The sequence below is a fragment of the Gossypium hirsutum genome, chromosome A05, assembly GCF_007990345.1.
Source record: "Gossypium hirsutum isolate 1008001.06 chromosome A05, Gossypium_hirsutum_v2.1, whole genome shotgun sequence".
Classification (NCBI taxonomy): Eukaryota; Viridiplantae; Streptophyta; class Magnoliopsida; order Malvales; family Malvaceae; genus Gossypium; species Gossypium hirsutum.
This window is the reverse complement of record NC_053428.1, coordinates 37,437,864-37,457,162: the sequence shown is the minus strand read 5'-3', so window position 1 is coordinate 37,457,162 and position 19,299 is coordinate 37,437,864. Positions and strand designations below refer to the sequence as shown.

The 19,299-nt window shown below is 34.0% G+C and overlaps 1 protein-coding gene across 3 annotated transcripts; it reads left to right on the top strand.

The window, feature by feature from the left end:
* On the top strand, positions 1–3,159 carry LOC107957420 (uncharacterized). Of its 3 annotated transcripts, XM_016892939.2 has the most exons (5): positions 1–618; positions 1,350–1,510; positions 1,912–2,237; positions 2,463–2,692; positions 2,818–3,159. In XM_016892939.2, the coding sequence occupies exons 3-5, from the start codon at positions 2,079–2,081 to the stop codon at positions 2,822–2,824; spliced, it is 396 nt and encodes a 131-aa protein (XP_016748428.1). In that variant the 5' UTR covers positions 1–618; positions 1,350–1,510; positions 1,912–2,078; the 3' UTR covers positions 2,825–3,159. The 3 variants fall into 3 exon arrangements, with proteins under 3 accessions (XP_016748428.1, XP_040968276.1, XP_040968275.1); XM_041112342.1 differs by lacking the exon at positions 1,350–1,510 and having other exon boundaries at positions 25–618; XM_041112341.1 differs by having other exon boundaries at positions 61–2,237.
* The last annotated feature ends 16,140 nt before the right edge of the window (positions 3,160–19,299 follow it).

The window sequence follows — 19,299 nt, the reverse complement described above, 5'->3', positions numbered from 1 at the left end:
AAGGTAAAATATTTTACAAAACACGGGAAAAGGAGGGCTTTGTTTAAGGAAAATGTTTTACCCTTTTGAAATCAGTAAGACATTTTCCGGAAATTGACGCTTCTTCTTACCTTTCCCCTTCACTTCCCTTCCCTTCCCCTTCCCCTTGGGTTGCAAATCAGTTTGGTCGAGGGAGAACCGAAGCCATTTTCAATGTTGAAGAAGCCATTACATGAACCTCTCCCTATTTTAAATCCTCATCTCGAAGTTTCCGCCATGAAAGCTGCTTCCTTCAACACTCTCTATTTTCCATCCATCATCACAAAAAGAACATCAGCACAGCCATGTCCAACTCGCATCGCAAGAACCCTTTTTCTTAAACTCCCTCAAAGCTTCCAAAACAATCCCTTTTTTAGACCGTCGGCTAATTCCTTTGCTTCTTCTTTTTCCTCTGTTTCTTCTTCTTCCAACGCATTCATCGAGTCAACTGCCAACGGTACGTATTTGGGTTGGAAAAAAGCTCTGGAGATTGAGATCGATGGTGGTGGACAAGCCAAGGCTCTGGGGTTCGGAGAAAGAGGACAATGGTCGCGAAAGGTGCTTCATTTTCCATACTTTTAGCAACACTGGCTGGCTCGTGTAAGTTCCTTTTTTTTCTTTTTCTGGTATGACTAAAGGTCTTTGATTTTGGAATTTTTCACATAAAAAGGTAAATTATGCGCATTATATGCTTGGTTACTCCCATTTTCAACTGAAACTGTTTTGATGTTTGAAGAACAGCTAGGGAAAAAAGGGTATCATCAATTAGAATTGATCTTTTCATTGAAGTGAAAGATCCAAGAAGAAAAAAAAAAGAACACCCAAAAGGACATGTTTTTTTTTTATACCTTGGCAATGGCGTCCAAAGACACATTCGGCTTTAGACTTCGTTATTTACGCTGGTTGGGAAACTGCAGAAAGGCGTGCAGAATAATCATAAATAATTATACCCCTCCACCATTGCAACATCGTTTAGTAGATTGAATAGGATGTTTAGGAACACGTAGAATAGTCAAAAATATCGTGAAGTAGGAGTAGGAGCCATTGCCAACAAGTACAAACTAGTAACTTTGGTTACTTAAGTAGTTGGGACTAGTAGAGTCTCTTGATTGCATAGACTAGTAGAGGAATTCTTGAATAATTAGCCTGCATATTTGACGTGGTTTTATAATGTTTTAGTTGCATCTTTTTTGAGGATGATTCTTGAGATAAGTTGATGTTTTTGATAAACTTTTTTGGTTTAAAATATGCAAGGCGATTTATGATTTCAAATTCGTTTATTATATCCATTGATTTGTTGTTTAAAATTCGTTTAAAACATCAACTTTCAGGACCTTGCATCAGATTTGGGGCAGATAACATTTGATTATCCATTTAGGATACCTCCTTATTTTGCTCTTATAATTAGGGCAATTGGGTGTTGGAAGGAATAGCTTTAGTGTGGAATCCTGATTTTGCTATCGTGGATGAGGCCTATCCTTATATTGCACAAGTATGAATATTCTGTTTTTGCTAATTCTATTTTGAAAATAAATTGATTTATAAGTGTAAGGATAATGTGAAATATGCACTAACTATTGTTATTTTGAATTTCTGATTACTAAATAATTAATTGTTTGATTCATTAGTTTTATTTTATTAAATTAATATAGTCGAAGAGTGCTTCTAAGATACCATGTTTCTTTTGATGTAACAAATCAATGTTATTTTCTTAAGTACAATTCTTAAGGTTGTCTAAGGATCCATGTGGCTAACCAATTTCCAAAGTATAGGATCAAGATGAAAGAGTGCACAAACATTTGTATCATTGCTGTTGTGCTTTGTCTTCCTAAGTGGTCAATGTTTTTCTGATCATAACGTTTACCATTTTCTTGTATTATTTTCTATTGTCAGAGACTGCTCACTGATGAATCCCAACGGCTAAGGAATGTTTTGCGTTATACAATATACGGGAAATCAGGTGTTTTTGATGCCGAAAGATTCATTGATGTGGTGCAAGAGCCTTTGAGAATTTCATAACTGTAGCAAAAAGTGGAGGAGGGGATAATTTGAATGGGGATATGGATGAACTAGGTCTTCTACAAAGGCAAGCAAATATTTCCTTCCTTAGATTTCTACCAAGTGAATCTCAATCAAAACAACTTGTTCAAACAAGAGTAGCCTTAGGATTTCTTCTATCTGAGAAGGGAAATTTTTTTCGAGAATTTCTTCTTGATGAGGTAATTTCTGATCTAATATTCAGAAGGGAAAAAAAATGTTTGGTTATAATCATTTTCTTTGAGAAAGTTGCACGCTTGTGTTACTTTACTTAGTTCCTTCTTGTTTTTTTTTTTTTTTTGTTTTCCGTTATATAATTGCTTTACCTTTTGAACATCAATTCTTTATGACATTTTGGTGTGAGGTTGCTTAAATATCGAACTAATGTTTCTGGGTTTGCTAAGCAGATTGTGAAGGGCATTGATGCACTTAGCAGGGAACAGTTGGTTCAAATAATGTCAATGTTAGGAGTAAGAAATGCTGCCCCAGTGTTTAGCTTGGTTCCAACAGTTGGACCCTTCAAACCAGTAGGACTTTTGCCTTCAATAACCGAGGAAGATAGAGTTATACTGAATAATGTCCAAAAATTCTCGAATTCTCAACAGCGGGAAGTTCAATATCAACGTCGTCAAGTCAGGTACTCCAAAGTTTGCAGTTTTAACAAATTGAAACCATTTATGAACAAACTTATCTCTCTTTTAGCGATTATTATACATTCTTCATGTCTTATTAATTGCTTTTCATTTTGTTAAACATCAACAGGGTGTAAATGTTGCTTAGGTTATCCAGGAATTGATTCCAGTGTTGCCAGGCATATCTGCCAGGGTTCTTCCTGAGCTGATTTTTGTAGGCACTTTTGTAGGCATACAGGAATTGCTTTTCATTTTTGTAGGCATTTTTAACGTAACTACCCTCTTCAATTGTGTATATGCTTGTATAGTAGATCTTGATATTATATAAAATGCAATATATAACAATTTATATGTCTTTGACATTTAGATATGGAATACAGCAACATATATACCCAAAATTTTGTTGTATGGATATTTGTATAGACCTTGGTTCACCTTAATGTCAAATACGAATCCTATTTCAAGTTTTATATTTCTGGTTTCATCTTTTTTTAATGAGACATGGTTCATCAACCGTATAATTCCTATTAATTGTGGTTTGGAAGCTAATTTATAATTACTCAATCCTTGTTTTTTTTATACAAATAATTTATTTGACTTATTACAATTAATTGAGTATTATTATATATTTAATTTTATTTATTTATTTATAAATAAATCATTGCAATATATGTAAAACAATTTAAAATATAAATTTATTAATATATGTAAAAACAACTTCTCCGGAAAATATTTTCAGGAAATCTGCCAAATAATAGAAAATATTTTACACAGATTCATCGAAACACCGGAAAAGTAAATCATTTCCAGAAAAGTAAATCATTTCCAGGATTAATTTGTAAAGTAATCAAAGTACTAGGGTTTTTCCATGGATGAATATGTATGAATTATGAAATTTATGGTAGAAAATGAAAGGTTGTTGATAGATAAACAACTTTTGTAAAGTGAATTTTGATGAAATTTTGATTTAGGGACTAAATTGAAAAGTTATAAAATTTATGAAAAAATTCTAAATTTTATGAAATACATGAGCTGCTATTCTGATATGTAAAAATTTGCTAGGCTTGAAATAAGGATTAAATTGCATGAATCTCATTTTCCGAGCCTAGGGATAAAATCATAATCAATTAAAAGTATAGGAGCAAAATGATAAATTTGCCTAGGGTGTACATGGACTTGAATTGAATATGAATTGTATCAAATTAAGCTAATCAAATACGGAGCTAGATCGAGGTAAAGAAAAAGTATCGGATTAGTACCATACAAACACAAACATTGTCGAGGTAAGTTCGTGTAACTAAATTATATATTTATGTGATATGCTTGATTTATATGTATGTGATTTGTATAATTGTTAAGTATGAAAATAAATTACATATCTAACAATGTCCGACATGAAATAAATCTCGTTTGAACAAATGAAATTAGATGGATACAGGGTTCCAGGAGTGGTTGTAGTTCTACTTATGTTGCAAACACACCATAACTCACGTGAGCGTCTCGTTGTAGCTCACATGAGCATTTCGATATAAGCTCTCTTGAGCCTTCTGATACATGGCTCTTCCAAATTTTCTATTTATTGCTCTTATAAGCATTCTGATCGGTGGTGATCCTACATGTGTTGCGGACAACCACAGCTCTTATGAGTATCCTGATATATTGCTATCCGGAGCTTCCTGACTAAAAGCTCTTTCGTGAGCTTCCTGACAATAGCTCTTTGGAGTTACTCGTTAAGCTCGCATGAAATTTTTTATTTAAGCTCTTATGAGCTTCCTGTTATTAAGCCCGGATAAGCTTCCCGTTACAAGCTCACATGAGCTTTTTATTTTTTGGCTTGGAAGAGCTTCCCGTTTAAATGCTCAATAGGCATTCCTGAATATGAATTGACAGAATATAGTATGAACACTTTGTGTGTACTACCGGTGTATCCATCGATACTTTAAATGATTCAACTGGCAAAGTTATGATATGAAATATTATGAAATTGAGACGAAATTTTATGAGTATATACTTGAAATACAAAGACATGAAGTGTTCATGTTTCATGGATATTTGATGTGAAAAGTATATGTATATGGAAATTGAATATTGATGAGCTCATAAATGTTTCATGATATTCATGTGAATCACATAACTAACGTGCTTGTTGAGGATATGTGTTAGGGCATTTGGTCAAAATTGCTTGAGTATGCTTTGTATGATTACCTTAAATGTAAACAAATGGTAAGTTAATTTCCTGTTATGCGAACTTACTAAGCATTAATTGCTTACTTTGTTTTATTTCTTCTATTTCATAGTACTTGGAGGCTCATAAAGGTTGGAAGTTGGTCGTAGCTACATCTATAACTCCCTCGTACCCGAGACCGTCGCCGGAGTCGAGTACGAGGTGTTACTAAACTTAATTCATTAATTAAACAGCTTAAACAATTTATTTTAGAATTTCTAGACAAGCTAGCTAACTGCATCACAGTGGCTTAAAAATTCATATCTCGAGTTCCGAAACTTAAAATTAAGATCCGTAAATTTTATCTAAAACTAGACTCATATATCTATCTACTAATTTTTTTTATAGAATTTTTTGTCAAGCTAATTAGTACATTTTATTGATTAAAGTCTCCCCTGTTTCAGGGTTTAACTACTCTTACCCTTGTGTATTACGAATCAGATATCTCCCTGTACAGAGTTTCAATGTTTTTTCTGTTTATTTCTCATAAAACTAGACTCAATAAGGAATCTATACATATAAAACATGACTTCTAATTATTTTTATAAAATTTATGGTGAATTTTTAAATTCAGAACAGGGGATTCAGAGACCACTCTAACCCTGTTCCACAAAAACTTAAATATCTCATAAAATATAACTCATTTACTTGTTTTGTTCCATCCATATGAAAATAGAATCATCAAGATTAGATTTCATAACTTATTCATCCTTTAATTCCATTTCTACTATTTTTAGTGATTTTTCAAATTCATGTCACTGCTGCTGTCTGATTCTGTTTTGTGGCCAATTTTACCTTTCCAAGTATTTTCATGGTTTAGTTTAGACATAAAGCATACATGTTATCATATATAAACTTGATTAGCCATTCCAATAGCTAATCATTTACAAACCCTTTTCTTACCAAACCATAACCATATCATATGATCATTTACATAAAGTGAGTAAATTGTTATACATGCCACACTCAAAATATACAAGCCATTTTACCAATTTAGGTCTTCGGATAGTGTGAGCGAGCCTTCGACCTATCCCGATTCTCAAGCCGGCTTGTCAAAACTACAATGACTGAAAAGGAGGGAGTAAGCATAAATGCTTAGTAAGTTCACATGCAAATAATAAGTAACATGATCATGCAATCCAACATAAACATCATTAAGACACACATAACATAAGAATACTTATTATCTTACCACAATTCTGTCTCAACAAGTTCTCCACCAAGAATTAAACTCATACCTGTCCATTTTCACTTCTTCAATACATTCATCATCGAATCACTTTCGTTTTAAGTATTCTCCATATTCTCTTAGGATTCTCCCGTTGAACACATCGGAATATAATTTCGAAAATGCAGATAGTGTGCACGTAAGTGCTATACTCATAACTGAACAAGCTCAATAGCTTTTGAAATCTATGTAGCCAAGCTACCATGTAACCCGCCCATAAATTAACTCGGACTCAACTCAATGAGCTCGGGCGTTCGCATCCATAAATGAACTCGAACTCAACTCAACGAGCTCGGATGCCTAGTTACATCTCACGAACTCGGCCTCAACTCAACGAGTTCGGAACTCAACCATCCTAGTGACATGTCACTTGTACCCTAATCTATTCCCAAGGTTCAAACATGATTCTTCTCAATTTTACATTTTGATCACCTTCTTCAAAATGTAAAAACCGATACTTGCTAACATCTCATACTTATCAAGTTGTTCACATAATTTGCATATTACCAAATAATAATTCACAAAGCACAATATTTCATTATAATAAATATCATATCATAAAAATATCATTAAATCACTTAAAATAAAATTATGTTACCTTATTTACACATGAACTTACCTCGATACAAAATATTAGCAATCGAGCCTATTCCTCGTAAACTTTGTTTTTCCCTCGATCACGACTTGAATCTTGTTTCTCTTGATCTATAATACCAAATTAATTTATTTAATACATACATTCATCAAAACAGCCCCTAGTACGAACTTTAGCAAAATTACCATTTTGCCCCTAAACTTTTACATATTTACACTTTTGCCCCTAGGCTCGGGAATTAAACTTCATCCCTTATTCTTATGTTTTATGACATGCTGATCATTTTTCCCTTCTATAGCAACATCAAATTCACACTCTAACATGTACTTATTAATATTAGGTATTTTTACCGATTAAGCCTTTTTACTCGTTTTCACTTAAAACCGAGTAGCACAAGTTGTCTAGCATAATTTAAAACCTTAGATTCTATCATAAAATACCAAAATACACAAATTTTACCTATGGGTATTTTTCCAAATATGAACCCTAGGTTAACTTATTGCTAGCATAAGCTAAATCGAGCTATCGAGATTCCAAAAACATAAAAATCATTAAAAACGGGCATAGAAATCACTTACAATCAAGGCTTAAAAGTGTTGAAATCCTAGCTATGGTGGAGAGAAAAATTTGGCAGCAACTTATGGAGAAGATGATCATTTTTGTGTTATTTTTCCCATTTTATTTCATTTAATATCCAAATGACCAAAATGCCCTTCCTTACTAAACTTTCAAAAATTCCATCCATGTCTAATTTTTTTGTCCATAAACTTAGAAATTGGTCAAATTTCTATTTAATACCTCCTCATTAATATTCCAAAGCAATTTCATACTAAAAACTTCTAGAATGCAAGTTTTGCAAATTATTCGATTTAGTCCCTAATTTCAACTTAAGCACTTTATGCATAGAATTTCGTCACGAAATTTTCACACAATCATGCAATCATATCATAAACCTCAAAATAATTATAAAATAATTATTTCTATATCAAATTTGTGGTCACGAAACCACTATTCTGATAGGCCCTAATTCGAGATATTACAACATCACATATCCTACAGCTCGTTTCGGTATAAATAATAAAAAATTCTTTTAAGTATAATGGCACGTATAGGCTAAAGTGGTCAAGGATGGCATATATGTGTTTGGTTGGGATTAGCTATTGGTATGGCTTGTAAATGGTATGTTTTGATAAATAAAATGGTCTTAATATGCTTAATGTGTGTTTGAAATGGATGATTAATGAAAATCATATAGGCATATTGATTATGATAGTAAAATTAATAGAACATGCCTATATGTACATATGATATTTTGGTAAGTATAGATACTTAAACATATGTGTTGATATGTCTTACATAAAAATTATTTTGGCTTGATTTGAATGATTTATATTGGATTGAGAATGTTTTTAAATGTTATTGTAGGTGAAAGACAAGTTTGGGTGAGAAATAAAGCTTGGAAATGGCCTTATTTTATCCACACGGGTAGAGACACGGGCATGTGTCTCAACCGTGTATGACACACAGCCATGCGCACGGGCGTGTAGATCAGCCGTGTGTCCCATATATCTTTAAAATTTTAAAACAGAATGCTTAGGTATTTTCAAACGAGCAAAGACACAGGTGTGTGACTTGGCCGTATAGCCCTTGCACCTAATTAATGTAAATTAAAATGATCACACAGCCTAGCACACGGGCATATGGCTTGGCCGTGTGACCCAAGTCAGTAACCACCCTAATTTGGACACGGGCTGGGATACGGTCGTGTGTCCCTATTTCGAATGTCTACACAGCCTGAGACACGGGCGTGTCTCTCGACCGTGTGAGCCACACAGCCTGACCACATGGGTATGTGTCCCCTACACCTTCGAAAATTTTTGGGATTTTGCAAAAAATTCTCTGAGTACCCGGTTTATTCCCGACTTATTTGTAATGTTTATTTTGGGCTTCAACGGCTCATAAAAGGGACCATATGATTGATTATGAATAAATTCTGATATAATGATAAATTATATGAAATGTTTGTTATATATTCTGTAAATTCCGGTAATACTCTGTTTCGGCGACAGATATGGGTTAGGGGTATTACAATAATAATCCTTCTCAGTATTTGAATCAAATGCTCACTTCGATTCTTACGGGATTAAGAACTTATTTAGATTATCTACTAAAGTAAGTTATCTTTATCGTAATGTAAACTTTCTTGCAATGCCACTTATCTTCAGTTTGAACTTAGACAATCAATGAGCTAATATTTGTTTGTCACAATTTCGCTATGCATGCAAAATATAAAAGATAGAAATACAAAAGACATAATAGTAAAATGTGAAATTAACTTTATTTATTTATTCATCGTTTAAATAAATAGAAAAGAGTTACATGTTTACTACAATATGGGCTCATTTCCAAACAATCTCCCACTTGCCCTAGTGAAGTAAATGTGTCATGTTTCGTATTATCATATCCTCGACATGTTTTTTAAAACTCCTAGTTACAAGTGTCTTAGTAAACGGATCAGCAAGGTTATTTTCAGAAGCCATTTTCATCACATCTACAATTCTTTCGACTACTGCCTCTCGTATCAAGTGATACTTCCGATCAATGTGTTTCGTTCTCTTGTGACTTACTTCCGATCAATGTGTTTCATTCTCTTGTGACTTCTCATTTCCTTAGTATTAGCTATTGCAGTACTGTTATCACAATATAGTTTTTATAGCTTTTTCCATACCAGGAATGACTTCAATATCAGTTAAAACTTTCAAAGCCATATTGCTTCTTTTATTGCAAAACATGAAAGACAGAAATACAAAAGACATAACAACAAAATGTGAAATTTATTTATTCATCGTTCAAATACATAGAAAACAATTACATGTTTACTACAATATGAACATATTTCCCAACACTTTAATTGTTGATTTCTCTCCCTCGTTCGTAAGAGTAGGGGAGAGGTGATCAAACATGGTACCTTGATGAATTGTATGAAAGATTGGCATTTTGAGGTTTATGTGTCAAATGCATTTGCTAAATTGGTAAATGAATGTTGAATGGCACAAGTACCTAAGTTAACATGTAAATTTAAGTAATGTATATATATATGATGAGATAGGTTGAAAAAGTGTGCCGGTAATGGTATCAATGGTTTTGAAGATTGGTATTGAGTTTATTTGAATTATATTGATCAGTCGAATAGGTACTAAATTGGACATTGTTGTAAAACAAGGGTCAAGTCACGATGTCGATCCCTTAATGTCACGACGAGATCAAATCAGTATGTTGCATCACGACAAGGAACCCCCGACTTCACGAGGTCAACTCAACATTTTGAATTCTTTACAATTTTGTCTTAATTCGATCTCGGGATTGCAATAGAGATTTCACAAGCTCATATAAAACCCGAAAATAATTATATATCATATTATATGCATGTATTGCTCGTAATTAAATGCACAATGGTATAAATTAAATGTATTTGATCATAGTTGCTCCGATAACAAATGTGACATCTTGTAGCTCGGACCTAGCGATCAAGTCGAGTATGGGGTGTTACATTAACCCTCCAAAAAATTTATTATAGCATTGAAATTATTATTATTATTATTATTACATACAAAATGTGTTTAAAATTATGAGATAACTTTAAATCCATAAGAGAATTGACCAAAAAAATTATAAAAATTTTATCATTGACCAGATATTGGTAAATTATATAAATAGTCACCCAACTATTAGCATGTTTCTATTTTGGTCACCCAAGTTTAAATTTTTTTATTGGTCACTAACATTATCCAAATTTAATATTTTGGCCACTCATCCATTAAATCATTAATAAAGTGCTAATGTAACCATTTTATCATTAGCATAATAACAAATATAGGCCTCCAATGTTTACAGATTCTATTAGTTTGCTTTTAATTTTAAAAAATTCAACAAACTTAACCCTAAACTTTACACATTATGTCAATTCAATCTTGACTTTAAAATTAGAAAATAAAAATTTTAAAAATTTAAGAAATAAAAATAATTATTAAAAGTTTTTTTGTTAAAAATTAACAAAATTTTATAAAAATACATACAAAATTATAAATAAATAAATACTTATTTTTCTCTTTCTCTAACATAAAATTTATTTATTAAAATAATAATTTTATAATTAAAATAATTGTTTTAAAAACCCACAAAAGACTTAAACCAAATTTATATTTATATTTTATAAATAATAATTTATTTATTATATGTTTGGCACTATTTGTTAATCCTTGTCAAATTTGGCGAGTATTGGGTATTAGCTTTGCACACAACCACCAACATCAATAATCATTACTCCGAAATCCTCAACTTTCATATTCTCCATTGTCATGTCATCAAACTAGGAATGGGTCGTGGAGCTGCCGACATGGGCTTCCACCTACTGGTTCTCCGAGATCTCATCTTCAACTATATATCCACAATCATGTCACCCTCATGCACAACCTCAAATGTAGCAAACTCGTTTTGGGCTACAATTTTAAAACATCTATTCTTACCCTTTTTGATCTCAAGCTATAGTTTTTGACACAACCTAAAGATAGTGTTTGTTAATGTTGAAAATAAGAAAAAGTTGAACATGGTTAAGTCTTCTTCATGTTTTTTTTTCCTCTTAAATTAGTTTATTTATAAAGTTATTGTTTTAATAAATAAATGTCTTGCTAGAAATTGAGAAAAACAGATATTCAATTCTTTATAAATATTTTAATTATTTTTAATGTGTTTTTATCGAAAAATAAATGTTTTAATAGTATTTTATTTTTTTAATTTTTAAGAATCAAGACTGAATTGACATAATGTGTTAAGTTGAGGGTTAAATTTGTTAATTTTTTTAAAAATTAAGACCAAATCGATAGAATTCGTAAATACAGGAGGGTTAAATTTGTTATTATGTTAATGAAAAACAGGCACATCAACACTTCATTAATGATTTAACGGATGAGTAATTAAAATATTAAATTTTAATAACATTAGTGACTAAAACAGAAAATTTTAAACATAGGTGATAAAAACAGGAATATGCTAATAGTTGTGTGAGTATTTATAGAATTTATCCAAATTCATTTTAAAAAATAATTAAATACTGTTAATAATTTTTTAAGGTGTTACTGATAACTTGACTTAATGGAAAAGCAAAGTACAAATTGGATTTGGATGAAGGATGTAGGGCTTTCTTGGATTCGTGTATAAAGCAAGGAAAATGACTCTTATCTATCATTATTTTTATATAAATTAACAGGGAATTGGGCTGTTAAAATTCAATTACTTCTTAAATTTTAAAATTATTCTTATTAATGCTAATCTCTTAGATTTTAATGAATTGTGTTTTTTAAACGTAAGTGGAAATTATCTTTAGGAAAAAGGAAAATTATTTACTAAATTCATTAAATAACTGTTTTTCCAAAATATTATTTTTGTCAGCATAATAAAACATTAAATTTACGAATAAATATCATAAAAATTTATTATGAAATTAAAAGAAATTGATTTTTACCATTTGTGCCTTTTCAAATAAAATTGAATTAAATAAATGAAAAAAATGAGAGAATACCACTTATCACATATACAGTCTATGTGCCTTGTTATATTATTTTTATTTATATAAATTTTGATAGGTTTATAATTTATATTATAGATTTTGAGATGTTTGTATTTTTATATTGTTTTATGTAATGTTATGTTTTGCGTAGTAATTAGTTATTTTTATATGCACTATCTGATATAGTAATCCGCATTTTTTGTTACTTTTATATTATAATAACTATTATATATAGAGATAATTTTTGGTACAATGATATTTTACTTTTTTTTTTACTGCAAACAGTTTTTAAAAAATATTGTTGACACCTTTTTTTGATGAAAAACGGGGTCGACTTGGGTTTTGGAAAATGAAAACAAAAATGGGAGTCGCCACCAATCCCTTTTTTATGAGGTGTGATTGGATTACCTCGAAAATGGTTGTTATAATAAACGGTTTGATTTTATTAAAACAACGGTTTTGGTCCACGAAATTTAGAAAACGGGTTCGGGAGTCGGTTACGCACGAGGAAGGATTAGCACCCTCGATACGCCCAAAATTGGTACCTAGTTGATTACTTAATGTCTTAATGTCGAAAATTGAGAATTTAAAAGAATTTTAAAAATACGATCCTTGTATTAAAGTGTTGAAAATTTTGGGAAAAGAGGGGCACGTTCCACGTTAATCGAGAAAGAAAGCATCATATCCAGTAAGTTAGGACACAATGTCTCGAATTCCCGATATGCGAATGAATGTCAAAATTTACTTATTTAAGATATTTAATTATCTTGGATTAAAAAGGGGATCATGTCCAGTGAGTTAAGACACGATCTTTTTTATTTCCGAGATCATTTAAAACTTAAGTTTGAAAAGATTCGTGTAATAAAGTTTAAAAGAATATTCAGTTGTTTAAATCAAATGAAGAAATCGCAACCCAATACGTTAGGGCACAATTTTTCCAAAATATTAAACATTGAATATGGTATTTATTTCGAAAAATCCTCGTCTCGAGGAAACAACATGTCACATCCAATGCGTTAGGACACAACATATTGAATTCTCGATAACGAGCTTTTTATCATTTTAAAAAAGAGTAATCCCGATTATTTAAATTCAACGAAGAAAGTCGGAATCCAGTACGTTAGCGCTCGATTCTCTCGAAGATCCAAAATACCGAATATTACTTATTTTTAAAATTTTCATTTTTGATAAATTTGAGTAAAAAATAAAAGCAAAATAATGATAATGATGACAATGTAAATGAGATAATACAAGCACAACTAAAATGAGCACCAAGTAAAATACGTAATAAACAAATCAAAGATACATGAAATAATAGACGAATAAAAAATCTAAAGCATTCCATAAAAATAATAAACGCTTCAATAAATGAATAAATAAATATCAAATATAACAATGATAACAATATGAATTACAAAAATGAAATATTTATGTATGTGCATCTATATATTTAAATTATAAATTATATGAAGGTATATATATCTATATATACATAAAAAACAAATACGCATATCTATGTATATATATATAAAAATTATAAAGCATAAAGAACATAAGTATATACATATATGTAAAACGTATGTTAATGTATGTATATATATATAAAAAATGGTACAAATAAATAAATAAAATGCAATAATAATGATAATAATAATAATAATAATAAACTCAATAATAAATAAAATGATAGGATTAAACTGAAAACAAAACAAAATACCAGGGGAGAAATCAAAATAAGATAAGGCCACAAGATCGATTTGCGATGCGCGCAGAAGAAGGGGGATCGATTGAGCAATTTTCCCCAACCTTATGCGCATGTGCTCCGCACTGGACTAAATCGAAACGCATAAAAAGCAAATAGCCAAATTTAAAAATTTGAATGGGACCAGATCGCGCCATATTGCATGAGCGGAGGGACCGGATGTGCAAATAGTCCCTCCGAGCCTGAACGCGCGGATCTTAGACCCATTAAGGACGGGTTTTCGGGTCTTATAAAAATAAAAGGAAAGAAAAAAAACTAAAACCTACATCATTTTTTAAAAAAACAGAGACACCCTCTGGTTCTCTCTCCCTGCCACAGCCCTTAAACCCAGGCCACCGTCTCTGCCTCCAAGGCCAGTGGCCGGAGTTACGCGAGAACGGCCCATTTGCCTTCTCTTTTTGAAGCGTCCCCGAAGGCTAAGCCTTCTCAGCCACAGGACCAAAAGGAAGAGGGATGAGATGCCCCTTTCGGTTTGAATCCAACGACGGCGAGGGTGGGGTTCCGACACCAGCCCGTCGAAGTGGTAAGGTATTTATCCTCTCCCTTTTAACTTCTTTTTCTTTGTTGAACGAATGCAAAAAATATAAACAGAAAAAAAAAATAAACAATAGATGAAGAATAAAGTAAATAAGAAACAAGAACAGAGAAGAATCAATCGGAGTCAACCTTTTGATTTGTTTTTTCTTTTTTCGATTTGAAAGTGTAGTGTCCCCCCAGATTTACAGAGATATTGTTTTGCTTTTATATCCCATTTACATTGTATTTTAGTTGTTCTTTGTATTATCTATTGTGTGCTCCGACTTTCTCTGCCATTTTGCAGGTGTTGATGAGGCTAGGCACGGTGGGTGGCGATGGGACATGGCAGACGGCAGAGGGGGGATGCAGCGCTAGGTTTGGCTAGGGTTTCGTTTTTCTGAAACCCTAGCTGGGTTTTTAGGGGGAATTGGGCTCGTTTTAGGCTGGTGGTTTAGGTTTAGGTGGGCCTTGGGTGTTTTATTTGGGTTGGTTTTGGGTATTTATTTGGGTTGGTTTTGGGTAGCGGGCCACCGGGTAAATGGGCCTGCAACAGCTGCCCCTCTTTGCTCATTGTCGTGTAACGAGAATAGAGCAAATACCAAGAAAGGCCAATTTTGCCCGGTCGCCTGTTTTGGACTCGTCGTGGTGCTTTTCTTCTAGCAGCTTCACTCTAGTCCACTGTGTCTTGTTGCTTCAATCCATTCTGCTGTACCTCCAGGGGGTAAGGCCCATCATTTTGACCAGCTTCACTGCAACTTCGGGGAGATCGGACTCATATCTTCAACTTGCCCCCTTCACTTCAAGGGATAAGATTCGTGGCTTCAACCTGCTTTACTGCAACTTCAGAGAGACAAGGTTTGTGACTTCGCTTCCGTCTATTCCACTACAACTTTAGGGGAATAAGATTAGACATGATAAGAATTGCTATCTACTGTCCGCCCGCTACAACTTTAGGGGGCATGACTTGTTATTTTCAGTCTATTCCACTGCATCTTCAGGGAAATAAGACTTGATGCGATCTACTCTGCTGTAACTTCAGGGAGATAAGATCCTTTATTTGAATCCGCTCCACTGTAACTTCAGGGAGATAGGATAGTGTCTTCAATCTGCTCCGCTGTAATCTCAGGGAGATAAGATTTCTGGCCTCAATCTGCTCCACTGTAACCTCAGGGAGATAAGATCTGACATTCTTTAGTCTGTTCCACTGTAATCTCAGGGAAATAAGACCTGGTGCGATCCGCTCTACTGTAACTTCAGAGAGATAAGATCCTTTAATCTGCTCCACTGTAACTTCAGGGAGATAGGATTACTATATTCAATCTGCTCCGCTGTAATCTCAGGGAGATAAGATCTGCAATTCTTTGGTCTGTTCCACCGTAATCTCAGGGGAATAAGACCTTTTATAATGAACCTAATTATGCTTAATGATTAAGATGATATTATCAAAATGAAACAAATGCTCCTAACTAGATGTGTATGAATGACATGCAAAATGTCATGAAAACGATTCCTTAATGCTTAGGTTATCATCACACAAAAGCTTATTAAGGCTTTATCACTGACGCGCTACACCGCCTTCTTGCTCGGTTAGCATATCCAAAGAAACACTTAATCTGATTGCCCCCCACTGTGCACGTCAAAGTTCAATCCACTGGGACATAAAATTTGTACCATCAATCTCCCATTGTAACCCAAGGGTGGAAAGGTATGGCTTTTCTCAATCTTCTCCTATCGCAATTCAATGACATTGAATGTGAAACTCTTTGGTCCTTTACCTCATCCCCAAGGTGTCATACCAAATGCTCATGCACAAATGCAAAATTTTCTTCCCCTAGAAGACCTTTTCTTCTTGCCTGGTAAACATCGTTTTTTGGTTCATTGAAGCTTTGCCACCGACACGACATCTTGTCATTTTGTTCAATCAATGTTTAGACAACAACATCTGAAAAGATAGTCTTTAACTTAGACTCTTCCTTCTTAGATACCTCCAACCTTTAAAATTGGCGCGTTCTAAACAATAGTCCTGTTTCAGGTTCCTATATTATTTAGAACTTTTCAGAGTAATATGCAAAACCTCCGTTGTGAACGTTTTATTAGTCCATTAATCATTATTCCAATGCAACATGTTTGCAAAAAGGTCATAATAATAGATAAGAATAAAGTTGGTTCTGATCATAACTCAAATAAAACATCAAAGATGGCGAAAGAAAGGTAACAAAGAAGTGGATTGAGAATGTGGATTTTCACAAAAAGAAAGGAAGAAAGAATGTATTTTCAAGAATACACATAAGAACTAGGTGCCCCAGTTATCGCAGATTGAGTTTCTCTGTACAAACTTTCCGAAGACCCTTCTGAGTTTGACAGGTGTTCAGGAGATCTGCAATTGCTTCAAGACGTTGCATATCCTTTCTTGTTGGTTCAAGTAAAGGAAGATCATCATATCCCCCCCGATCAAAATTTGATCCGCTCCAGTCCTGATGTTCCAATCCTGCCCAATACTTGAGTCGCCCTTTTCGGGTTTTCGACTCAAGCCCTCTTTGGTCTCAAAGTGCCCTTTACGGGTTTTCACCTTAGCCTCTCCAAAGTCCCTTTTTTTTTTTTTTTAGGAAGCAAAGCGCCCTTCACGGGTTTTCACTTTGGTTCCGCTTTCTTTCAAGTGAAGTATTTCTTGACGGAATCTGCGTTTACAGGATTTGGTAGACTTTTGCCATCCATCTCGCATAGGATCAAAGCTCCACCGGAAAAGGCCTTCTTTACAACATAAGGGCCTTCCCAATTTGGCATCCATTTTCCTCTAAAATCTTTTTGCATAGGAAGAATCTTTTTTAGTACCAAGTCCCCTTCACGAAATTCTTGGGGGCGAACCTTTTTATTATAGGCTCGCATCATTCGTTTCTGGTACATTTGCCCATGGTGAATAGCTCTTAGCCTCTTTTCTTCTATTAGGTTCAACTGATCGTACCGAGATTGGATCCAATCGGCTTCATCCAACTGTAGCTCCGATAACACCCGTAGAGAAGGGATTTCAACTTCAATGGGTAATACTGCCTCCATTCCATAAACCAGAGAAAAAGGCGTTGCCCCAGTAAAAGTTCTAACAGATGTTCGATAGGCAAGGAGAGCAAATGATAATTTCTCATGCCAATCCTTGTAGGTTTCAGTCATTTTCCCCACAATCCTTTTAATGTTCTTATTGGCCGCCTCCACTGCACCATTCATTTTGGGACGATACGGCGATGAGTTATGATGCTTAATTTTAAATTTGCTACAAACTTCAGCTATTGTGCTATTATTCAAGTTCATCGCATTGTCGGATATGATCCTCTCAGGCATTCCATATCGACAAATGATCTCCTTCTTCAAGAATTTGCTGACTACTGCTTTCGTGACATTTGCATATGAAGCAGCCTCCACCCACTTAGTAAAGTAATCAATTACTACGAAGATGAAGCGATGCCCATTAGAAGCCTTTGGTGATATTGGCCCAATAACATCCATACCCCACATGGAAAACGGCCAAGGAGAGGTCATGACGTGAAGAGGTGAAGGGGGCGCGTGTATTTTGTCTCCGTAAATTTGGCATTTGTGGCACTTCCTGGCATGATCAATACAATCTCCTTCCATGGTGGGCCAATAGTACCCAAATCTCATGATCTGTCTGGCCATCGTGAAACCATTGGCGTGCGTCCCACAAATACCCTCATGGACTTCTTCCAAAATTTTCTTGGCTTCCACAGCATCCACACATCTTAACAGTACTTGATCCTTCCTTCTTTTATATAACACTTCTCCATCTAAGACATATTCAATGGCTATCCTTCTCAGGGTCCTTTTGTCATTCTCTGTCGCTTGATCAGGGTATTCCCGATTCTTCACGTATTGTAGGATACTCTGATACCAAGGACAATCATCTTTTCCCTCCTCCTCAATATTGCAGCAATTAGCCGGGGTCTCAGAGATACTCATCTGAACAGGCCTCATTGCCTCAAGTCTATTCACCTGAATCATCGAAGCTAGAGTAGCTAATGCATCAGCCATTTGGTTTTCCTCCCGTGGGAGGTAATAGAAGGTGATATCGTCAAACTCCTCAGCCAATTCAAGAACTAGTTTTCTATAACCGATTAGCTTAGGGTCTCTAGTCTCCCACTCCCCTTTGAGTTGGTATATCACCAACGCTGAATCCCCGTATACTCTCAGTACTTTGATGTTCCGTTCAATGGCTACACGAATGCCCATAATACATGCTTCATATTCCGCCATGTTATTTGTACAATCGAAGTCCAACTTGCTAGCAACAGGATAATGATCTCCACTTGGGGATACCAAAACTGCCCCAACTCCATTACCCGTAGCATTTGAAGCTCCATCAAAATTTAGCTTCCATACATGGTCCATTTGAGGATTTTCTTCAGTATTTGCCACATACATCAAGTCCTCGTTTGGAAAATCGAAGTTCAAAGATTCATAGTCCTCCAAGGCTCTACTAGCTAGGAAATCGGCTATTGCACTTCCCTTTATGGCCTTCTGACCGACATATACTATATCAAATTCTGAGAGCAAGATCTGCCATCTAGCCATTCTCCCGTTCAAAGCAGTCGATTCCATCATATACTTTAAAGGATCTAACTTTGAAATCAGCCAAGTCGTGTGATACAACATATACTGCCTCAGTCTTCGGGTCGCCCAGATTAGAGCACAACACAACTTCTCAATTGATGAGT

Excerpts from the sequence above, each read along its gene's own strand:
- LOC107957420 (XM_016892939.2), top strand. The coding sequence starts at position 2,079 with ATGGATGAACTAGGTCTTCTACAAAGGCAAGCAAATATTTCCTTCCTT. Across the intron at positions 2,238-2,462 it reads GAGAATTTCTTCTTGATGAG|ATTGTGAAGGGCATTGATGC; the intron begins GTAATTTCTGAT and ends TTTGCTAAGCAG.